This window comes from Aulostomus chinensis, chromosome 7 (genome assembly GCF_037954235.1).
Source record: "Aulostomus chinensis isolate RoL2024-O1b breed Wild chromosome 7, RoL_Achi_v1.0, whole genome shotgun sequence".
Lineage (NCBI taxonomy): Eukaryota > Metazoa > Chordata > Actinopteri > Syngnathiformes > Aulostomidae > Aulostomus > Aulostomus chinensis.
In genome coordinates, this window is record NC_141326.1 from 13,032,487 (window position 1) to 13,055,834 (window position 23,348).

At 44.0% G+C, this 23,348-nt stretch overlaps 2 protein-coding genes across 2 annotated transcripts; both read right to left on the reverse strand.

Moving 5' to 3' along the window:
• Nucleotides 1–1,331: 1,331 nt before the first annotated feature.
• Nucleotides 1,332–8,257, reverse strand: b3gnt9 (UDP-GlcNAc:betaGal beta-1,3-N-acetylglucosaminyltransferase 9). Its single transcript, XM_086208511.1, has 7 exons — nt 6,955–8,257; nt 5,862–6,214; nt 5,653–5,772; nt 4,513–4,953; nt 3,560–3,801; nt 3,220–3,475; nt 1,332–2,763 (listed from the first exon to the last, which is right to left on the reverse strand). Exons 2-7 carry the CDS (start codon nt 5,955–5,957, stop codon nt 2,419–2,421), a joined length of 1,500 nt encoding a protein of 499 aa, XP_086064637.1. The 5' UTR covers nt 5,958–6,214; nt 6,955–8,257; the 3' UTR covers nt 1,332–2,418.
• Nucleotides 8,258–9,381: 1,124 nt separating this feature from the next.
• On the reverse strand, nt 9,382–22,585 carry bbs2 (Bardet-Biedl syndrome 2). The gene is made up of 18 exons (XM_086208514.1): nt 22,438–22,585; nt 21,815–21,944; nt 21,287–21,514; nt 20,696–20,821; nt 19,627–19,689; nt 18,823–18,900; nt 18,592–18,696; nt 18,297–18,383; nt 18,059–18,194; nt 16,806–16,945; nt 15,849–15,978; nt 15,556–15,727; nt 14,848–14,977; nt 13,967–14,086; nt 13,109–13,246; nt 12,844–12,956; nt 11,051–11,199; nt 9,382–10,844 (listed from the first exon to the last, which is right to left on the reverse strand). Exons 2-18 carry the CDS (start codon nt 21,929–21,931, stop codon nt 10,738–10,740), a joined length of 2,139 nt encoding a protein of 712 aa, XP_086064640.1. The 5' UTR covers nt 21,932–21,944; nt 22,438–22,585; the 3' UTR covers nt 9,382–10,737.
• Nucleotides 22,586–23,348: the final 763 nt, after the last annotated feature.

Below are 23,348 nucleotides of genomic sequence, written 5' to 3' on the forward strand. Positions count from 1 at the left end.
ATTTTATATTTATATAAAAAAAAATAACAGTAAAATATTCTGTAATTTCAGGCCTTGAGAACATCCTGAGAACACTTTCTGAAGGTCTTGTTGTCATGTAACCTCCTCTGTAACCATGACAACATTCTCAAGACGTCTTCAGTGTTAGTTAAGAGTTTCATTGACTTTGAAATGAAGATTGTTCAATGTTGCAACTAAAACGTGTGATACGTTCTTAGAACATAAAATTAAAAGTCTTTGTCAAGTTAACTAGAACTTGTGGGGAAGGTTCGCCAGTGCTGACGTTCCCTGCTAGCTGGCTAGTCGGGGTCATGGTCACATCAGCGGGAAACGAGAAAGGAAAAAGAAGAAAAGAAAAAAAAAAAGTCTGTTGAGCAGAATCATTCCTTCACTCAAAACAGAAATGTACAATCATTTTCAATTCATTCACAATTAAATGTCCCACGGTCGCAGCAGTGAAGCGGTTCACGTACGTTTGCTTCAGGAAGAGACGTCTGGATGGAGGGAGTCACGTGACGCGGGGTCCCGCCAGCCTGACAGGGCAGTAAAGAGAGAGAGAGAGAGCGAGCGAAACCTCCAGGCTTGAGCAAACGCATCATTTACCTCCAAACTTTTAGCTCAGGACCCCCAAAGTACAAGTGCCATTGAGGTGGGGTTGCACGTACACGCACTGATGGGCAAAGCCACACACGGACACATTAGAAGGGCTTTCTTTCTTCCATGACAGTGAGCGCACTATTTTTCCTCTTTAGAGGAACTCAGGCCCCTTGGATAAGTTTGAAATCTGCTGACTTTTGGAATCGTGGCGCGACCCCCACGCTGGAAACCCGATTCAGCTTCTTCATCATTGGACAGCGGATCTCCAGGCTCCATTTACTTTACTTTGAAACAATTTTCCTACTGATCTTATGGAAAAACCTTTTTTTTTTAACTCAAGCAGCCCAGGTAGGTTTACGGGTTTAGTTTTATAGATGTGGTTTTTATTTTAGGAATATTGTTGAAGTGAGTTTTGAATTAGTATTCGTTTCCCCATTTGGTAGCCGTGACATCAGAAATGCTCGACTCCTCTGACAAAAGGCGTGAAGGGAATGGTTTGCAGCAACTACCTCACAATCACAAGTTCAGAGAGACTGAGGACTTTCTACTGACGGCTAACATGAAGAACATGGAGATGATTTATGGGCCTGCTGGCGCCCCGTCAGAGCGGAAGCTGAACGACTCGTCCCAAATTTTAATTTCATCAATTTTAATAAAACCAGTCGACCTGCTCCGGAACCCTGAGGTGGCCATTGAGAGAACAAAAGAAAAACAAAACTGTGAAGGCCGTGACAACTTGTTCCCTCGATTTAATTAATGTGTGGCTCCAAGATAGTGTATAACTTGCTCAACAGAATCTATTATCACTGAACCGAGGGAAAAAGAGATTCTTCTGATTCGCGGTGACCTGCTGCCTTGAGAGGCCTGTCGATCCAAACAATCCTGTTTTCCAAATGTTGCTGGCGGAATGACGGTGAATACATGGAAGACATTTTAAAGAGATACATACAAAACAAACGCAATCTGTCGCTGCAGTGGAAAAAAATCTGGAGAAGTTTGCATGCTGTGTGTGTGTTTGTGTGTGTGTGTGTGTGTGTGTGTGTGTGTGTGTGCGGGGTGGGGGATATTAATCAGCTTAAAAGTCAGATTGTTGGGACTCACCTCCCTTTTCGAGGCAGAGCAAACCTCCCCCATGACGTAAATCCTTACATTTTAGTGTGATGACTTGCCATGCATGTGCGTGTGTGTGTGTGTGTGTGTGTGTGTGTGTGTGTGTGTGTGTGTGTGTGTAGTATGGTCCCAGCTGGTTCCCCCTGTACAGCTGGCTTCCATTTAGGCCTCATTTGTTGTTCCTCCAGGGAACAGATACCGAGAGCATCCATGTGTGCATCCATGCAGCAAAAAGAAGCGAGGAACAACTTCTCTCTTGAAAGTTACCTCCGATGCATAATAGAACATGAAAAATTGTCCTTCCCAGATGCTCACGACACACGCAGGCGTCTCCAGTCCTGGCTGGCGGTCATAGAAAAGTCTGAATATTAACACTGCATTTACATTTAAATGGGGTAAAACCAGCAAACCGCATTTCGTCACGTTGCCCTTGAAGATCTCTTCTTGCTGTGCAAACACTTGTAGCAAAATACATTCAGAAAACTGAACATTCAAAAGTCCTGAAATGAAAAACATTCAAAGTCTTGCATCAGTTGATAGGTACTCAAAGAACGAGCAGATCGGCTCCGGTGGCAGGAGCCATATTCTCTCCCTCCCAAACAGAGAGCTGCAGCCCTTGGTGCCAGTTCATTTCCCCGATGAGGATCAATGGGACTCAACTGTGCCTTGAACAACATCACAGGCCTGAGACCAGATCGGCCCTGCAGCCAGTCACTCGTGCATGACAAACACCTGTTTGTCACCGTAGTCGGCCTCCTCCTCCCCGTCGCCCCCCTTCCCCCTCCACCTGAAGGGCCAAGATGTTGGGCTGGTCCTGTTGTGGCAGCTCAGTTTAGGGTCATGCAGCAGGTTCCACATCAGCCATATCTGGGGCACACTGAGGCTGTGGACGACCATCAGTTCCCGGTAGAAGCAAGGGTCGAACGTCTGAAGGTGGGGCGCTGCAGACGGTCGGGGAATCCCGAAGGTCCGGAAACCCTGGTGGCGTAAGGGTTTGACGCCGATCAGCTGGAGGCACATTCCCAGAAAGACATCATCAATGGGGAATAACTCCACCTAGAGATGAAGAAAAGATCAGATCATCTCTGAACGAGGGAATCAGAAACCGGAGACTACAGACCTCCACCAAGGAGCCGCGTGGATACAGAATCACCAAAATACCTTCAGACATATTCCTCCCAGCCGCAAAATTTGATTGTCTGCATCACGGATCCAGAATATGACCAAGAGAACCGTTCTTGTTTCAACCATTTCCCACAAACTCAAGGAATCTGACCAGGAATTGTCTGCCATGCTCAGAAACAATCTGCTTTAGCAACAGTATTTCCTGCCACTGGCCTGCAGCATCCTTCAGGATCCAGGATCTACAGTTTGAACCAGATCGCCTCCGAGCACTGATCACTTGCCCCTCGTTATACAAGTCATCTTTTCACCAACTTTCATCAAAATCTGGACCTTTAATGTTTGATATTGTGCTGACAAACACACACAGACTAGTTTTCTGTTGCGTACCTGTTGGCAGGCTGAGCTGAGCCTCCGTGCTGTGTGTCCAGACATGACAAACCCTCCCCCCCCTGCATAAGCAGGGTACAGACCCCCTCCATACACAAACTCTGGCACGTAGTACTTGGAACTGCGGCGGCGAATGGGTTTAGCGTTGACTATAATATCCCCGATAAAAAGATCCTCGTCTGACTTTTGACCTTGCAGCATCTCAAGAATGTTTTCTACATTCACATAGACGTCAGCGTCCCCTTTGAAGATGAACCTGCGGGGCAAAAGGAGAGAACAGACGTCAGACGTGAACGCGCCAGGCCAGAAACCGCTCTCGCTTCAAGCTGCAAACACCAACTTGACATCAGGACAGCTGCTGTTGACCCATTCCAGAAAGTGGGTTTCCTTCAGTGTCAGGTTGAAGAAGGTGTCCTCAAAGTCCCACAGCAGGATATCCCTGAAGGTTTGACTCTCGTAGGTCAGGAGCCGATCCCACAGGGGCAGGGCGGTGCGATTCCGGGGAATCCCCAGCAGGAAAACCGTGCGAATTGTCACTCCGTTTTGGAAACGTCCCTCTTTACCCCAGGTTCGACGCACCACCTGTTAACCGTGGAGAGGAAGAATGTTTTGTAAATGGCTCATACGTAATGACTCGCAACTGCTGCTGAGTAGCGGGGCCATGAGTGTCACCAAAACCTCCTTGTCAATCTCTGACTTTGATCTCAGTCATTCTGACTCTCATGTCAGGTACTCAGGATGCCATCCAAATGTATTGCAGATTTATAAAATTAAGGCATTTTTCCATCCATGACAATAACAAGAGTCCGTGTACGAGTTCTCCTATCAACCAAAAGGGGGCGCAGCAAGATGACGCAATTAAAAAAGCGCCAGTCAGACGCAAATGAAGTAAAACACCAAATGATGGCGATGAAACGCACACGACTATGGAAATGGAGAGTTTGGAACCATTAATATTACAGCGACGCGCCGCTGGAAGAGTTACGACGACTGATGACTGCTCACCCTGACATCACGGCACTAAACGCCATCATTTTTTACACCAGTTGACCTTTTATCAGTACATTCACTTTTTACAACTTGAAGAGATTTATTCATATTTTCTGTGTCAAACACCAGCTCGTGAATTCTGCCCGTCAGTGAACAAGTTATCCGATCAGATTTCCAACTTCCTCCCCCGCCAGCAACGCACAGGCAGGTTCGGTCGATCGGACGAACCCATGTTGAGTTCATGGAGTCACAGACGACCAGCGAGGTCTTTCTGCGGCAGTAAGATAAAAGGCCATATTTTACCTGTCGCTTATCAAAATCTGCAGCGATAGACTTCACTGCAATGAGCATGTGGGGAGCCGTATCAGACCCGGTGTCTCCTTCCTCTTCTTCCGCCGTTCCTCCAATGTGACATTTCTCGGGCTGATCCATGAGCAGCTTGAACTTTCTGTTGTCCTTTTCCCTCAGATAGCCCTCGAAGTCAAACGGCGGCAGCGTGGGCAGAGGATTGACAGGAGCCTTTGACGGCTTGGCGTCTTTCCTCCGCAACTTGGCTTTTCCCTTTGATTTATTAGCCTGAGCTTTGGACTTGGCCTGAGGAGATTTAGACTTGGGCTGAGAAGGTTTAGACTTTGACGGAGGAGGTTTGGACTTGAGCTGAGGTTTGGACTTGGCTTGTGGAGGTTTGGCTTTGGACTGGGGCTTACAGGGAGGCAACTGGGGCTCTGAAGGTCTGGATGGGAACTGCTCATTCGGAAAAATGACGAGAAAGAAGACAGACAGCGGTTGTTATGAGCACTTCAGCGACTCATCCTTCATCTCTAGCTCAATTCACCAAGACGTAATACGTGTGTGTACAATGTACTTTCAGAAGTATTTGCAGTAACATTATAGGAAAAACAGGGATGCTCTTTTTACCCCATTAAAAATATGGCTACATTATTACAGTACTTTAGCCACGATTTACAGACGTTTATGTCAGCTGATTAAAAAGAACTTGACGATATTCACGTTACGTGGGAAAGCCCATAAATCCTACATTCACTGTTGTTTCCTTCTCACTGGTGATTAGCAAAGCTTGGCAGGTATAAATATGGCTATGAAACAATTATCAGTATCTGCCAATACAGAGGGTACGAAGATCTAGACTCCAACAATGCAAGCAGATCTAAACTGTTGGTGCACAACCCGGTTTCGGGGCCCTTGCTCCCAGCTCTAAACTTTCAACATGTTAAGCTACTTTGATTCTAAATTGCAGTTGCACGCACGGCGCTTTAAAACGGGGACACGCACATATATCAGCTGTGTATTTGTGTCGTGTATGACGAGAAAAGGTTATATTTCAGGGTTTTTGTTTCACAAGTGTGTAGGATTACGACACTGGCCCAGCATTCCACAATCACTACATCCCTAATTTATATAAGGAATCAGAACAGGTCCTACCGCCGGGGACCCCTGGCCCACACTGGTCCCTTTGGCTCCCAGCAGGGTCCGACTGGAGCTGGTGGGGCTATGGATCTCCAGCCTCCATTCAGGCCTGTCCCACCCAGAGGACACCAGGACCTTTGAGGAACAGGAGCATCTTTGTTGAGATGTTGGATGGAGCAGTAAGACGGTATCTAGACTAACCGGGGTGACGTGTTCATGTGTACCTGGCGGACATAGAGCAGCAGGCAGAAGAGCACCAGTAACAGCATCGTGCACATCACATCTCCCTTCACGTGGAGGATCCTCCTCATCCTCACCATCTTCTGAAGACGCTGACTTCAGTGAGTGTAAGCAGGAGGTTTCTGCAGTTCATACTGCATCTCAGCTTTACATGGGTTTGCAGGCTAGTCCGCATCGCACATCTGCACCTCGGTTCCCCCACAAACATGCATCTCCACGATGTTTTCTGAGACCTGCTACAGGAGACGAGCGACTTAATGGTTCATATCGCCGGATGTTTGTCCGTTGTCTGGTTTCATGGTCCACTTCTCCTCAGGCAGCAGTGGGCGAGGACATCCTGGACAACATCAGCACCATCAGGGATGTAGTCAGAAATAACAGCAATATCCATGAACTTGATTTCCTTTAAACCATCTGGCTGCCTGTTGCAGACAAGATGATGTTAACTCTTCCCTCCTCACGTATCTTCGCTGAGGGTCAACTCTCCAGCCCTATACGTGTCTTCTCCTCGGCCAGCAAAATGTATTTTGTCACGGAGACTACTCCCATCTTTAATTACCACAGTTCTCGTTTGGACTTGCCAGAACCTTAAATCAAACCTTTGGCTGAAATCGAGCCGGTACATACGAAGGTCTGCATGCTGGAAATGCATGGAAAATTGTATTTCTTGGAGATAAAATCGCAATAATTAGTCTGTGACAGTCTTTTCTGGATTCCCATTTCAATAAGAGGGGGAGTGTCGGCCGTTATGTAAGGGAATATGAGGGTACCGTCTATTTCAGAGAACACTGTGTCCCTACTTTTATGTCATTGGGAGCAAATATGCCCGGGTGTCAGTGACGATATACAAAAATCTGAGTTATAGAGGTGATCTAAAATATCTGATCATACATTTTTACACAGACAACTAAGTACGTAAAAGAAAAGTCCGAGAAAACTCCTTGAGCAAAAATGCAGAGCAAGACTTTCCGCTGACATCTCCCGCATACTTTACGTCAACTCTTTAACAAAGTTGTACAATAAATGGCAGCTTATATCTAGAACACACCATAAGGACAGCAAGTCATTCAAACTTACCAGACGACACGGAGGAGGAGGTCAAAGTGAAAACATCTGTGCTGCGACTGTCTGAAACCTGGCGCTCTTGCTGCCTTCACGGTCTGTGGGAAATGCCGCATTCACCAGCAAGTACACGCCTATCTGCAGCTAGGGAGGCTGCACATGAGGCGGGCTACACGTGTATCTCCGCCCTTGTTAGAATTTATTGGATATTCCAACTATCAACTAACCAAACAAAACCAAATGGAACACTGGCACATTGCTTATAGAGGTTTAAATGTTAAAATGGAGGCTCATGAGCTACGAACAGGGGCTGCGGCCAGCAGGGGTTAAAACGGTGTGATCAGAGGCTCAGACAGGCTAAAATGGTGCTAATGAACAGCTAACACATGGCAATACAGGCCACAAGGCTATTAGTAGAGGTGAAAAAACACCAAGTTTGTGACTAGCATTGAGGAAATCGTTGTTAACTAAGAGAGAGACATGGCAAACGGAGGCTAAAACACCGTGAACATTAATAGAGGCTGAAGCACTGCTAGTAGAACATAACAGTGAGAACAGAGGCTAAGTATTTCACAGGGTTTAATACACTGCTAACACGCAGCTAACTTTGGGCTAGCTTGGTTTAAGCACAAAATCAGTTGATTAGATTTATGGAAGAATATAGTTTGGTTAAAATACATATTTTGCAAAAAATTTGGCTTGGGTGAAAGTTAGTACTTCCCACAGGTTAGGCGACCTTTTTCATCATGGTTACAACAATCGTTTTAGTCAAAATTGAATGTTAGCTAATGTATAAAGAGGGAAGCATCCTTCTTTAGGAACCCCACATTGACAACACTTGCGATGCCAATAAAGTCAATATTGAAGTGCTCACGTGTTTGCCATTTGATGTCTAAATGACAAGAAGACGAAAGCATGTGCTATTTTTTCTGGTCTCAGATATTTTGCATTTCCAGCGGCTACAAGCTCAGCTCAAAACTTTCAAATATCAGCACTATCAATTATTCCAGTGACCATTTCTACCATGCAAGCATGAGTCATTCTGGACTTAAATAACGTGCAGACATCATTTGCGTAAATAAGGTTAACCGTGTTAGCAAGAGAGGACGGAGCAGAGGCTGTTAACAACACCTAAAACCTCTGTCAAGTGAGTAAGTTATACTGAATTTCCTAACAGCTAAGACCTCAAACTGCAATAGTTTACAAGCTAGCGGGTAAAGGAAGGAGCCGGCCAAGAGCAAGTGAAGGCAGCATCTTCATCCACTAATCCCACCACATGACTAAAACTGGAAGGGAGCAACCTTGAGCCAGATGCCAACACAGCAACTAGGGAGAGCAAAAAGTGAAGGGAATCAACAGAGGGGGGAGGGGGGTGGGGTGAAAGTTACAATATTGTCGCATGACTGTGTTTATCCCAACAATGGAGTCAGATATCTGGTCCATTTACAGAGACACATTTAATCCCTCTGGCTGAATGGCAGTAGCACAGACTTGCAGGCATCCAGAACCAGGAGACAGACAACGTGGAGGGGGGTGGGTTGGGGGGGTGAGACCGGAGGTGAGGATGAGAGGGCAGGGTGAGACACTCAGCATGAGCAGCAGTAACAGGGATTTATGACTTGACACTGGGGGAAATGCAACATGTACCCAACAGTCCTGAGTGTGCGAGTGTTTGTGTGTGTGTGTGTCTCTCTCTCTCTCTCTCTCACACACACACACACACACACACACACACACACACACACACACACACACACACACACAGTGGAGGGTGTGTGTTCCTGTGAAGAGGTCCTGTCAAAACTACACACATCCCTTACAGTTATGTGTGAAATAAAAGTTCAAATTCAACTGCTGAGATGTACTTAAAAATCCTCAGGTTAAATTAATGTAATGTGATCAGGTCTTTCAAGCAATTCAAAAATGATCTTATAAATTACACGTTTTGTAATTGAGACACAGCTGGCTGTTGAGATGCACTGCCAGGATTACATCATCTTGTCCAGTGGAATCTGTCTTGATGTCTGGGAGGTCCGCAACGACGCAAAGTTAAAATAATCAACTGATTATTTAAGCCTATTAGGTGAGAAGCACCTTTATAACTTGGTGACGGGTTGCTGTGAAGACTGGGAGTTTTTGTTCGATGGCGTTACCATGGCGAGGCTGTTATTTTGCCAACTCTAAATTGTAGTTACTAGAATCTTCAAACTGAACAAGTCTGATCTAAGTCCCAGCTCTGAAGACATCTCAAAGCTGAGTTTAAGTCACAGCACCATCCAGTGTTTACAGGACGTAAGACCAACGCAACAAACACTCAACTGACAACAAAAGGACAGCGTCGTCTTCATGGGACGAGCAGCAACACACGGGTTTCTTGGAGTTCCAGGATCAACTGTTTGCTGTTCCTCAGAGCTCAGACAGAAAAACCTCCTGCTAGAATTATCAACATCCATGGAAAACTGGATTTCTCCTCCATTATTATTATTAAGACAAGACAATACGCCTGGTAAAAGCTGGACTAACGTAGAGTAAATGCAGTTTTCAAGTACAAAGTCCAGGGAGTAGAAGCTACTTACTGTTCACACCAAGTGTCCTTGAGCAAATCACCGCACCCTCGCGGTACCGATGCAAGTTCTCAGTGGCTCTGGTGAGAAAACGGTGAACGGTGACACACAAGTATCACAACTTGTTGGCTACTGAGTATCTCAGTGAGCACCAGCAGCCTGACGAGGCTTTCCAGAGGATATCCAAGAAATAGGAGGCTACGTGAACTGGCCTCATAGTTCCCTCATGCACACTAATCCTCACGTCTAAAACTCATCCAAAAGTTGAGCAAGCCAAGTTCTCTCGTAACACTTCACAAAACAATTACGCAAACTTTTTAAAACACAATTTAATATTTTCTGCCACAACACAAAATTACATTTACAGTTGCTGCGTGCAATCTACGAAAGGAAAACACACACCATCCGCTGTCTGTGACATTCAGTCATTTTAAATAGTTTTCTTTGGCTGCAAACACACAACAGCTGGGAGCAGGGACCTGAGAGTGAGATGTCCAACACAACTATCAGGGCCACCTCTGTTTTCAATGGCACCACTGACTCGGACTCTACTGCTCCAGCTGTACTGCCTCTAAACATTCCCGTGTCAGCGGAATTCAAAAGCCAGGGTTAGGATCCAGCACACGGTCATTCTGCCAGTGACTTAGTGGAAACAGTTTGGATGACTTTCCTGAAGTTTAAGCACTTCTCAGATGACTGTGTAACATGATCCGGGACAGCTCTCTCGTACATCCTAAGACAGCAGGTTAATGCTTTCAGAACTCTACCATGATTATGTCAGCAAATAACCCTTACACATGACTTAATCTCTCTAAAGCCTCGTGGCGCTTTGACTACATTTGTCCTGTTGTTTCTAGGAAACTGGCTCCAGTTCAGTTTTGGTCCAGCTGAATGCTCTCTGCAGTTGTAGTATGCCACTCTGTACAAATGAGTAGCCAAACTGTTAACTACGCAAAATCAAGCTCCTCCAAAGCAACTGAGATGCTTGGTGATGTCACTTGTGCACGCAGCACGCCACTGGCCTACTATTTCTGTGAACATATTATAGAGTTGCTGCCAGGTTGCTGCTTATTCCCGCATCCCCAAACAAAACAGATTAAGGCTACAACAGTGTCTCGTTTCCACAATCCTTGAGTCTTCTTCCTTACTGGTGCAGCTGGAAAAAGGAGCTCAGCAGTAACAGCAGCCTTCTGTTTCCGTCTATTAGTCCATCCCTGCTGTCCTACCTCCCCCTTCAGGAGGATGCTGTTCCAGCTCTCATGATGCGGAAGAGTGCGCTGACATTATTGCTCTTGATAGCGTCTCGGCAAGCAGAGATGACTTGGTTCTTGGGCTTACCCACTGAAGGAGGGATGAATGGAGAGGTACAGATGAACAGAGGCATCTCTGGGTGCTGTAAGTAACAGCAGCTAATGCATCTAGATGAGCAAAGATGTGACAGCTATTGTGTTTCTAGATGCTTTCAATTACATCATCAACCCAAGCATTAGGCACACAATATTAAATATCTGAACAGTTTATGAACATCCAAACACAAAGAGGCCCACCTCGGAGTCGACCAGCCCGCTGTATAGCCTGGTTGACCGATTTGAGGCAGGCCAGCAGGGCGTTGTGGTTGTTGGAGCGAATTTTATACTCGTTGACAAGATCCCTGTTGAGGTCATACAGCTCTCTGTATCGCTTCTTCATGGTTGTTCTGCACAGGACAGAAATCAGAGAGCAACAAACAATCTGTATACCTCCCTCTCAAACGGCTCTATATTCTGATGTGAAAAAAAAAGGACAATGACAAAAATGGGAAGGAAATCTGACTTTTTTGTTAGGGTTGCGCTGTTACGATTTGGAAAAAAAATTGTGATCATTCTGACGGGACTCTGCAATAAGATTTGCAACTTTAAAGGGGACGTTAATTTTTATGTCATCAAAATTCTAATTGTGCGATTTTTGTGTGGCTCTACATCATACAAATATGTTAGGCCTAACGTGTAGGCGAAACCCATCTGCAGCATCACAACAGCTCAACTACATTTTGACCCACAATTAGCTTCTAACACAGAATGAGCCTTCTTGTGATGTGAAAAAACTTTGATTAAAATTCATAGAGTGCAGCCCTACTGTACCCTGAGGCTCCTCTGAGTTGCTTAGGTAACAATAATAGGAATAAAAGTGTTTCCCACTTTTCATTAATGCTTACAGATTATTTCAACCAGGGAAAAAAAAAAAAGAGAGACATTATCTAATAGAAATTGTACCATTTTCTACCATATTGAGCCATTTTGTCCCCCATGTACTAGTTTCTGGCCTACTGCAGTTATTTCTGTCTCTGTTATGAAGAACTGAAGGAGAGCTGAATATACATGTGTAACTAGTGTCTACTTACAAAGGTTGCGAAATCATTTAGCAGCCAATTCTTGTTGAAGTTGAAAACGTTTTGCATGTTGTGGGCAGGGCAATATACTCTGCATATTCGGAGCATTTCTGTAGAGCGGACAGCCGAGGTGTAACCTACATGTCAGTGTTGTAGCTAATAGGGTTATGTTACACTAGATGAGGATTCTTATCAAGAACAGGAACCCTTAAAAACAAAGAAGCGAGATCTCTTGTCAGGTTACCTTGAAAAAGTCTCCAATTCATTTCAGAGTGCTCAGCAGAGGCGAAGGAGCACAGCTTTGTACACCCCTTGAGTTTGTGCCTGTGTTTAAAAAGGGCCTACTGCCTCTTTATCTGGCAATAGAGATTCAAGTATTTGAATATAAAATATAAAATTCGTCTGAGCAGTTGTGGGACATTTTTCCAGGAGATATCTGGACTTGTCACTGCAGTAAAGGATACCAGAAACAAACAACATCATTCAGGGTTCTTTTTCCACAATGTGTCCTGGTAAAATATGCGTCTCAAAGCAACAATACGCTCCCAGTTTACCTCAAATTACAGCTTCAAAACAAACCTGACGGTACACTGACTTGCAACAGGGAGAATGCCGGCTCCCCCAAACGCCTGTTCCTTCCGTCTAACTTGGGATGTGGTGGTGCATCTTTCAAGTGACCCTCACCGTGATCTCTCAACCCCCACCCCCTCCCCCAGGGCTGCGCCTAACACTAGGCAGATATCAACCGTACCGCCTTGACGCATCATAAAACATCACCGGTCTGAAGTTCACTCTCGCTGGTTTACACTTGATGGTCTGAGCTTGTTTGGGCAGCACCACCAAAGATAAGCAGAACTGCAACAAGACAGCATCGTGAGGGAAGGACTAAAACATAAACTTCACCTCGCCTGGACTCTCTCATACACGGGGGTCCTGAATGAAACCAGTCCAACCAGAGAGCAGAAAACTCACACGTCACCCATGAGGCGGGCATCCTCTGCTTGCACCAGCATGTTCCTGATGTAGTTGGAGTGGTCGGCCATTGCTGCAGTTAACTTCTGGTGGACAGCATGGAACTCATCCACCTGGCAGACACATATTGAGGACCTGATATTAATTATGCCACAGCAGCAGGATGTTACTGCTACATATGTCATTGGAACGGTAGAAGCAGAGAGGAGATATGGTACATGAGAGATAATAAACAGCAGAAAATATTTCTGAGGGCAGCCCGAACCTCGGTGAGGGTTGTTTGCAGTTCCTCGAAGTAGCTGGGGAAGTCTGCCTCTGCTGACAGGTCCTCTATGGCCAAGAAGGACGCCAGCGACTGGACCAGATCTCCTGCCAAGTCAATATCATCTGTTCTCAGAGTGATCTGTTTGGATAGATTAAAATCAACCAATTAATGCACTGATTTCAGATGACTTCATGGGAAATGTCAGTCAATGAACACTGGTCTTTTGCTTAATATTAACAACACGCATTAACAAATGTTTGCACTGTTGAATGAAGTTTTACCCTCCAGCCACTTTATACATTTTAAAATATTAATTCTAACTTGCAATCACTGCCTTGTAACCTCTAATAATGTCTAAAAAGAGTTTTCTGGTAGAAAATGATACCTTTGACTTTTGCATATGAAGCATTATCACTTCATTCTTTCAAATTATTTAAATGCGTGTGCACATTTTGATCATGAGCTTATGACTTGTTGACTGGTCTGGTCATGACCTTTGACCTCTGAAGTAAACTGTACTTTGAGTCCAAAAGGAAATCTGTGCAGATTTTAACACAAGTATCTCAAGGTGTTCCGAGATATTGTGTCCATAAGAACAACGGACAGATGGGCAACCCAAAAAACATGATTTAAATAAGTTATGTGATAGAATTAAAATCATTATGAAATTAAATGTCAGTCCAAACGCATCAAACTGTTGAACCGACCCAGTCAAAGAGTGGATCGTTCCACAAATATGTCACTGACTCTCCTGTTTAATTCATCCTTGTTGTGAAAAATGTAGCATATCCAGAGCAAATCATCCTATGTTTTGAACTCTGTGTGTGTGTGTGTGTGTGTGTGTGTGTGTGTGTGTACCTGTCCATTACTGGCCATGCTGATGGACAACAGTCCTCCTTCCCGTAGTGAGTTAAAAGTGACATCAGGACTGTCTACACCTTCTGGAAGTAGGAAGCTTTGATTCAGCCACATCACCACCTGCACAAACAAACAAACAAATGGTAAAAATGGTAAATGGACTCAATTTATATTGCGCTTTTCTACCATAGCGGTACTCAAAGCACTTTACAGTGTCATCTCATTCACCCATTCTCTCACACACTGATGATGGAGGCTGCCATGCAAGGCGCCAACCCACTCATCAGGAGCAGTCATGGGTTCAGTATCTTGCTCAAGGACACTTCGACATGGTCACCGGGGTCGAGGATCGAACCAGCGACCCTTCGGTTGCTAGACGGCCACTCCACCCCTGAGCCATGCCGCCCACATCAGCAAACACACCTGAATGTTACGATAATTGCAGCAAGAGGTGTGACATAAGCTATTTAATGTCTTTGTCTCTAACAGTAGAAATGCAAATGGAAGAGTTCACACTTGTAATTTCATCAGTGTTGTCATTGGTGTATCACGTGCTTATGTTGTCACTTGTAGCAACCACTTCTTGATTCTGGTTTGTTTTGATTCCTGTCTGGAATGACATAATCGCGATGTAAATCAATCCCATATATCTGACAGGTTTGCACACTGACCATTGATGCCTGGTAAGAGTTTGACACTTGAAATGTGTTTTAAAGTGGACTGCATGTGTTGTAAGCCTACTGGACAACTACCAGGTGTGCAGATCTGAAGGCATTAAATCAGTGCTTTTGCATTGTGCTGTGGCGTCCATCACTACTTTGGCTGATTTATTCTGATCCTCTAGCAACTTTTCTCCATCTAGGCAGACAGTCATCACCTACCCGCTGTGGTCGGTCGTTGATACTAAAAGTAACCCTTCCAGCAGGAGGATCAGCAGAGGGGTCGACTGCAATGTCATACATGGAGAAACGAGGCAGCTGACGAGTGATTTCAAACACATGGAACTGAGTGCTGGGGTTGACAGAAGGAGTGAGGTGGAGGAAAACAGGCGTTTAGAGAGAAGGAAAACAATTCTGATGTGCTGAATATTTTGAAAGTACAATATTTTTTGTCAATAGAGAATGGGACTGTGGGGAATTAGGGCATGGCAGCGTAGTTGTGTACCCTTCCGTCATATTTGAGCAAATTAAGCACCATGTTGGGTGCAAAAGGACCTTATGTTTTTTGACCCAGGAGGACATGGACATTGGAATCCTACTCTGCCTCTGACTGGCTCATACTTGGTGCCTTTGGGTGTGTAGTATGATGAATCAGGGTCATAGCCAATCAGAGGAAGAGAAGGAGCAGGTCTTTGTTGAATACAGAAGAGAAAAACAGAAGTGGTTTATTTTTTGATGAAGGATTTTGAGAGGCTACTACAGATGTTTTTTTGGCATACATACATCCCAGTTTGGATTCTATATATAAAGATTCTATATGCAGGCGACCCCAATAGGCTTTGCCCATTCTCTATTCATCTAACTCAGATAATTAGCGCAGTAGCCATGAACTGACCACTGACATGAAATCACAGTGGTGAACAACCCTACCTAGTTTTCCCACCGACAAAGGCTTTGATGTGCAGATCTACTGGGATGTCTTTTGGGGGGACGATGGGAACTCGGACACAACCTGACAGGTTCTGGGCACTGGGATGGACGACGTGGCTCTCCCCCTCAAAAATTCCCTCTGCAAAGATGAGGACTGCACGGATAATAGTTTCTAGAAAAAAATGCATGGATGAAACGAAGCCTTTTATTGTTTATTCAGCAGCAGCAGCAGCAGCCTGGAGACTCGTCATCCTTGACATTCTCTGCTAAATGACTGTTAAAAAAAAACATACCATTTGGTGTAGAAATGCTGAGCTCCACGTGAGCTTTCTGAGCCTCTGTCGCAGGTCTCACTGAGAGTGCTGTCTGGAGCTGAGTATTGGCAGGAATCACACCCATGCCACTGTTGGTCTCTGACACACCCTGAAACAATAGGAGAGCTTGTGTGGGTGATCACATGTACAACATACACCCTAACCTCATTGAACTCTTATCAATTTTACATGTCTGTATCCATGGATACAAAACTTATTATATTAAATATAATCAATATCTGATGGGAAACCAAACTTAATAATGACCAAAGTTTTACTCTGAACTCAACCTGGTTTGCTGTGTATGAGCAAGTCCAGTCCAGTTGTGGTTGGTTATCCACTCGACCGCATTTGTCTGCACGACTGAGCTTGTTTGTTTTAGCATAGTTATTATTTTTATTGTTGTAGAATGAAACCCCTCTATTATCTCTATTAATGACACTGAGTGACATGAAATATCTATTTACTGAGTACAAGAGTTTAAGAGTACCTGTCCAGGGTGAACCCCGCCTCTCACCCGTGGATGCTGGGATAGGCTCCAGCCCCCCTGCGACCCTTACTAGTAAGGAATAAGCGGAAGGCGACGATGGATGGAAGAGTATAAGTGTTACCTTTCGCGGCCACGGGCAGTGATTCCATGATCACCATTAATTGCAATTGTGAATGAAAGATACCGGAGTACACAGCATGCACTCTCTGCAGACTGGCCATACGAACATCTGACCCTAACAGTAAGTGAATCAACAAAAGCGATCACAATAAATTTTGTATATTTTGAGACATCATGCGTTCGAAGCTAAGAAAATAAATGAGAGTTGGCCTCTAAATAAAGACCAAGAGGTTTAAATGGAACTACACAGATCCCACAATGAAGGAAAACGTCTTTGAATCTATTCTTTGTCATGTCATGTCAACAAAAAAATGAATCCTGTGTACCTTTGCATTCTCTTCGTAGTTGCGGAGCTCCAGCAGCAGATTCTGTCTGCGGTGACTGAGCTCTCTGATGAGATCCTGTTCAGCACTGGAGTCCATCAGATTCCCTTTTAGCTCCTTACTGGCTGGCAGATAGCCACGGACTACAACACACACACACACACACACACACAAATTATGCTTGTTCATATTGCTCACAATTATATAAGCAGCTGATGCTCATACAGGCCTCAAAAACTCCTCTGTGTATTCTGGTAAAAATCTTTTGTACAAACAGGACAGGACACTATTTTGAAAAAAGAATAGAATCTACTCAGCAATGTGTCCAGTCTCTGTAGTTGCAGCTACAGCAACTGAACAAACACTTGGAGGAAACATATTAACAGTCTTCAGGTTTTATTTAATAACAGTTTATATATAATATGCTTTTCCCCCAGGTTTTCTTTCTTTCTTTTTAAAGAGGAGACTGGTTAAGTCTGGTTTTCTCTCAAAACTGCCTTTTTATGCTGTCTAAATATTCAATATACAATTTTTAAAAACAAAAAATTATTCCCCTATCATTTTTTACGTACTGTATTATATCTATTTATGTACTTAATTACTATTTCCTTACTCACTCATCAAGACCAGTCTTGTACAGCCAGGAGGAGTACTTCCTCTCTGACAGCCAAGTCGGCTCTTAGGGAGGGCGACAGCAGCTGAGCTATGTGTTCTCTGCTTGGACCAGCAGCAGAGAGCGACTCTGGCTGCTACTAGCAGCAGAGCTAGTGTTAGCATCCTCACCACTGGTCCAACATTGAGTTTGGTGGTGTTTTAAAAAAACAAAACCACTTTCGCCTAAAATGGCAATATCTTGCAAATCCCCAAAAATTGTAATTTCATTGTGAATACAGACAATTTAAGAGAAAATTTTCTTTGATGAATTTTGATGAAGATTCACCCACAACCATTTATTGAACTAAGCTGACTAAAAATTAGTCTCGGTTCCCTGATGCAGCACAGAGGAAAGAGGGGTATCTATCTTCTTGTCTGGTTCTGGGGAGGATGGACAATAGGTTCCTCAAAAAGGTGATGAGTCCCATTAAACTAATCTTACGATTTAACTTGGAAAACTTGGCTTTAGACCCCCAAAAAAGACACACAGTACATGAGCGCACAGGCACAGGCACAGGCACAGGCACAGGCACACACACACACACACACACACACACACACACACACACACACACACACACACACACACACACACACCATACCCTCTCCCTCTATGGAGGTGCAGATGAGTTGTTTTTGTCCATCCAACCTGTAGTCTCCTTCCACAACTCCAGCCACAGAGGAGGAGAAGTTGTCCTTAAAAATGACTTCACCTGTTCGGTCACTACGAGCATCAATCTGTGACAAAAGGGGAAACTGTCAAAGACCCAACGAAAACTAGGAAAAAGAAAAGAAAAAAAAATGACACCATTTGGAGTGTGAGTGCTTTTCTATGCTGACCTTTCCATTGGACCAGCCAGTGATCAGCTCCACAACCCCATCAGCATTCAAGTCAAAGGCATGTATGCTCATTGCATGATTTTTGGACTGAATTGGGAAAGAAAACAAAAAAAATATACTACTTAGTAATACTCAAGGTATTGGTGCTTGTAGCATTCATCTGCAGCTGGGATCGGCTCAAGCCCCCCCAGACCCTTAACAGGATAAGTGGTAGAAAATGGATGGATGGATGGATGGATGGATGGATGGAATGAACGAGAGACAAAGAGCAACTTGAGATGTCCAAGCCTGGTACCTTGATCCTCCAGTATCGAGCGGTGCGGTCATACACTCCCACGGTGCCATTAGCCAGGGCGTAACCAAACCTGCTACTATGCATATGGCACAGTGACGTTACGGTCTTTATGCAGAAGGACAGAGGGACAAACAGACATCACACATTTTATCGTGTCACTTGTGCATTTAAAAGCATTCAGCTGTTTTGAGAAGTGTTGTCTAGAGTCAACAAGCCTTGAATGAGTAATACCTCATTTTCCGTCATCTCAGAAACAAGCTCATCCTCTTTGAAGACCCTGATGTCAAAATCTTCAGATCCTACCAGGAGCTGCAAACACAACACAAAAACACAGAACAATCTTATCAACATTAATTCACTTCTCATTCAATTTTGGGATTTTATTCAAATAGAACAGGAAACACTTGAGATGAAGGTGAAAACAGGAACAAAAGCCACAAGAAACAGGAACCAGGATGAAATGAAAGACAGAAGTCACATAGCCTGTGTCTCCAGCTGCCTCCCACTCAAACTTGTCATAACTTTCATGTCTGCGTCACCATGATGTGAATTTCATTATTACAAGGTGACGCGTACAGCCTGTATGAACAGCTCTGTAACTTCAGACAATTCAGCATCAGATTGATCACAGCGTCCTCTAGCCAGTGTGTTCTTTCTACTTCTGACCAATTTGCTCTGTGACTCATAGGGTCTTCTGCTGCTATCTACTGGCGTGATATAGAAGCGTTCTACTGTGACAGAGGAGAAAACAAAAACAACAGTCAGTACAACTAGTCACAGTGCAGTGACACGCCCCCTGGCGTGGACTTGGACTCCAGAAAGTATACACAGAAGTGCTACACTTCCTCTGGGTCTGTAGCTGTCCCTCTACACATCTGATTAAAAAGAGCCAGACACCAGCTCTGCATAGAGCATGTATTTCATTTGAATGGGCGCAGTGTGTTGACACAATCCAAGGACAAAGACAGAAGACTGACAGAGGGTCACGTGGCAACATGAAAGTTATGAATCAGTGTCAAGCCAACAAGAACTTACCTCATTTTTCCCATCCCCAGTGAAGTCACAGAGGACCAGCGACCTGACATTATCCCCAGTTACCTGAGAGCATACACATCGTCAACACAACACACACAAATGTGGATTCAGTCGTTTCAAGCAGTGATTCTCAACTCGTGGGTGGAGACACAAAGTGGGTCGGGGCTGTTTTGACTGGAACACAGAGGTTCTGTGTGGGGAAAAACAAATGAGGGACAATTCTGATTCTGCACTTTTCTTTAAAGGACATTTATTTCCCATGATGCAGTGCACATCCAGTAGTGGTTCAGTGTTGCTGCTAGACCACATAAATTTGAGCGTTTGTCTACATGGCAAAACTCAACTGCAAATACTTTAAATATGGGTCTTTGTTTAAGAAAATTTTTCAGAATATAACAGTGTTCAGTATGTATCAACAGATAAATTCAGCTATGGTCAAATTTAGATTCTTGAACTTGATAACTTTGCACGAGTTGGTTTATTTCTATTTATCTGATTAAAGGATTATGCACCTGCAGGTCATTTTGATTAAACATTATATTGCTATGTTTTGTGATGGTGACACAAAGTGATGTTTTGTTAAGTCTCAGGTCCACATACACTGTTTTTCATGAAATAATCTTAAATGGTTGAAAATTTTCTGGGCAGCACGGTGGTGCAGTGGTCAGCGCTGTCGCCTCACAGCAAGAAGGTTCTGGGTTTCGAGTCCCGGCTCGGGCACAGGATCTTTCTGTGTGGAGTCTGCATGTTCTCCCTGTTCCTGTGTGGGTTCTCTCTGGTACTCCAGCTTCCTCCCACCGTCCAAAGACATCAAGAGAGGACGAGGCTGATTGATACTCTAAATTGACTGTAGGTGTGACTGTGAGTGTGAATGGTTGTCTGTCTCTATGTGTTGTTCCTGTGATGGACTGGTGACCTGTCCAGGGTGAACCCCGCCTCTCGCCTGAAGGCTGCTGGGATACCTGGGTCAACTTTATACTGACATTTCACTGTGAGTGGTGAGGGTAAACAGAATTAAATCAAACCAGGATTCTAAGTGTGATGTATAAATGTCGTCTTGGTTGCTTACTGTCCAGAAGTGGTCGTTGCCCTCATAGTCAAAGCCTTGTAAGGCACAGTTGCCTCCAATGATGGCAAGAGGATTCTTGATGTCCCCGAGTTTGCCCAACACAACTGCATTAGCCCCATCTGTCACCTACAACCACACACACACAACACAGACATAAATGGAATTGAACTACACGTCCTCCTCTGCTCATGTAGTATTGCTCCTTGAAGCATTGTTTTTACATCCATGCGGATCAGTGCACAGGTCCATGGAAGAAAGCAGATAATATTATTCATATGGAAGCAAATAAATGGAAAAAAAGTGACCTCTAGATGACAGTACACATAAATGACAGCAGCAGATCGAAGATATTATAGTTTCAGGATGTCTGCCAATACATCCAATTCATGTTATCATAATAACTGTGGAGGAACTTGAGGGGATTGTTTCAAATTGGCCACATAAGTCCACTGGGACTCCGGGGTGAACCGGTAACATTTTGGTGGTCATAGCTCAATGTCACTATCATCAAACATCTAATAGCTTGTCTGAGACTCACCCATTAAACCCATTAAACCACAGTAGTTACCCTAAAAATATCTTTACACACACCTCTCTGTAGAATATATCGGTGTTGTCATGGACATCGTAGGCCAACAAGTTGGTCTGGGATCCCACTAACAGTGTGTCACCGGTGGTGTTTGGTCCCAGCGTGCCTGCTGTCAGACATGTAACCGCCTGGTTGATGTTAAGTAGAGAGATGTCGGAGTCTTGGGCGCTTTGGCTCAGTCGGTGAGCCATAGGTCTCTGACCACGAGCATGAGGGTTATGAATAAAAACCTTGCAAACAAATAAGAATAAGAAGGGGCACAAGAGCAAAAGTATTACATGATTTTATTTGCAGAAAGAAATAAAGTTCATGATGGAAGTAAAGGAGTTTTGTAAGTGTCAATCTACAACCCATGGGGAAGAGGCGGAAACTGGGTATTGTGTGAAATGTTGAGAATAAGGTCACTCTCTGCAAAAGCAATGCTACACAGACACTCTAACAATAACAAAAATAACAGTAAAAAAATCATGATAAGATAATTTTTTGGAACCAAAACAATGAAAAAATATAACACTTTGTATTTTCCTCACCTTCCCAGCCTGTGTGGCTGCAGTGAGGCACGGGTGAACTCCGTCAAACTTCCCGACAGTCACCATGCGAGGGTTTATCTTGTGGTTCAGCTTCAGGGTGAATATGGGAACCAACATGGTGCCTCCGCTCCTTCTCCAACATGAGCAAGAACAAAAAGGGATCAAAAACAAGGCAACAGCCGGTCAGATGCGATTTATGATTTACGAACTTAAAAGAAAAACATTGTCATGCACACAGCCAAGCGGCAAAGCGTGATTTTGCTAATCTGATATAATTACGGGCTTTGCCTAAGGCACCCAGTTGAGAGTGCTGTTGCCAAGCAACAAGACTGGCAAGCCAAAGCCTCATCTGGTTGACGTTAATCTCCTGGTCGTTTGGTTTATGAGAATGTCATTCAGACAGCCAGTCAGCAAGCAGGCTCTTCAATATATCGTTACCCCGGTATCAATACCAAGTACGACGTTATGAACCTTCAAAGAAAATACAAACAACTACCTATATTAGTCTTACAATTCCTGGAAAGCCAGCGTGACCAGGTAGCATGAACAAAGCTAAATGTAGCCGTCAACTACGACAAGTTAAAGACGCCGCTAAACATAAACAGACGTCACAGGCTTCTCACCTGGTCCCCGCTCCGCCAACAAATTAAAGATTCCGTCAAAATGAAAATCTTTTCATGAACTGCCAGGAGGCGAGGGGCAGCGAGCAGCCAAAAGCCACTTCACTTCGCCTTCTTTTTCTTCTTCTTCTTCGCCTCCTCTTTGGCTTTCTTTTTCTTCTTCTTCTTCTTCCTATTTAATACGAAGAATTGGCGCATTACCGCCGCTAACTGGTATGGAGTGTGACAAAAATCAAGGGAAGCAAAATCTCTACCCTTACCTACTTGAAAATGAACCGACAATTGCCAGTTTGACCCGGACCCACAACACACACAAACCTCTCCTCCACCCAATCTATTAGTCATTACCCTTTATATTCACACATATTAACGGTATACGGCCCATCCCTCCATAATGGTAATAATAACAATCCTTGTGCATTGTTGCAATAAATGCACTGGATTAAAAGTATAAGGAATGAAATCAGTTCTATCCACAAAAAATATTCTTTTATCTCTACCTCATTTCTCTGTTATATTTATGATACTACTCTCCTCCTTGCATTGCTTTTGCCACCTTTCCTTAAATCTCTCTCTGATGATGATGCTTTTAAATTGCTTTACTTTAACTAACGGTCATATCAGTCTTACTACTTTTGAAAAAACCTTACCTGCAACTTGTCAGTAATACAAATATCAGCTAGTCAAGCTAGCGAGTCAAAATTCTAATACAATTATTGAAAAGGGTTTTAAAATATATAATTAAGGGTTAAAAGCTGAAACTACTGCTTTTAATGTCTTTATTATGCACTTTTCATGAGAATCTATTGCCATTACTTATAAAGATGTATTTGTTTTGTGTCTCCAACAATTTGCGCAAACAAATTTCCCTTAGTGGGATGAATGAAGCCTGCAGCCAAATGTTCTTTGATAAA

Coding starts and splice junctions, on each gene's coding strand:
- b3gnt9 (XM_086208511.1), bottom strand. CDS start 5,957: ATGGTGAGGATGAGGAGGATCCTCCACGTGAAGGGAGATGTGATGTGC. Junction 5,773..5,861: donor TGCTGCTCTATGTCCGCCAG/GTACACATGAAC, acceptor TGTTCCTCAAAG/GTCCTGGTGTCCTCTGGGTG. Junction 3,802..4,512: donor CAGATTTTGATAAGCGACAG/GTAAAATATGGC, acceptor CACGGTTAACAG/GTGGTGCGTCGAACCTGGGG.
- bbs2 (XM_086208514.1), bottom strand. CDS start 21,931: ATGTTGGTTCCCATATTCACCCTGAAGCTGAACCACAAGATAAACCCT. Junction 18,195..18,296: donor CTGGCTGGTCCAATGGAAAG/GTCAGCATAGAA, acceptor CTTTTGTCACAG/ATTGATGCTCGTAGTGACCG. Junction 15,728..15,848: donor CAGCATTTCTACACCAAATG/GTATGTTTTTTT, acceptor ATTTTTTTCTAG/AAACTATTATCCGTGCAGTC.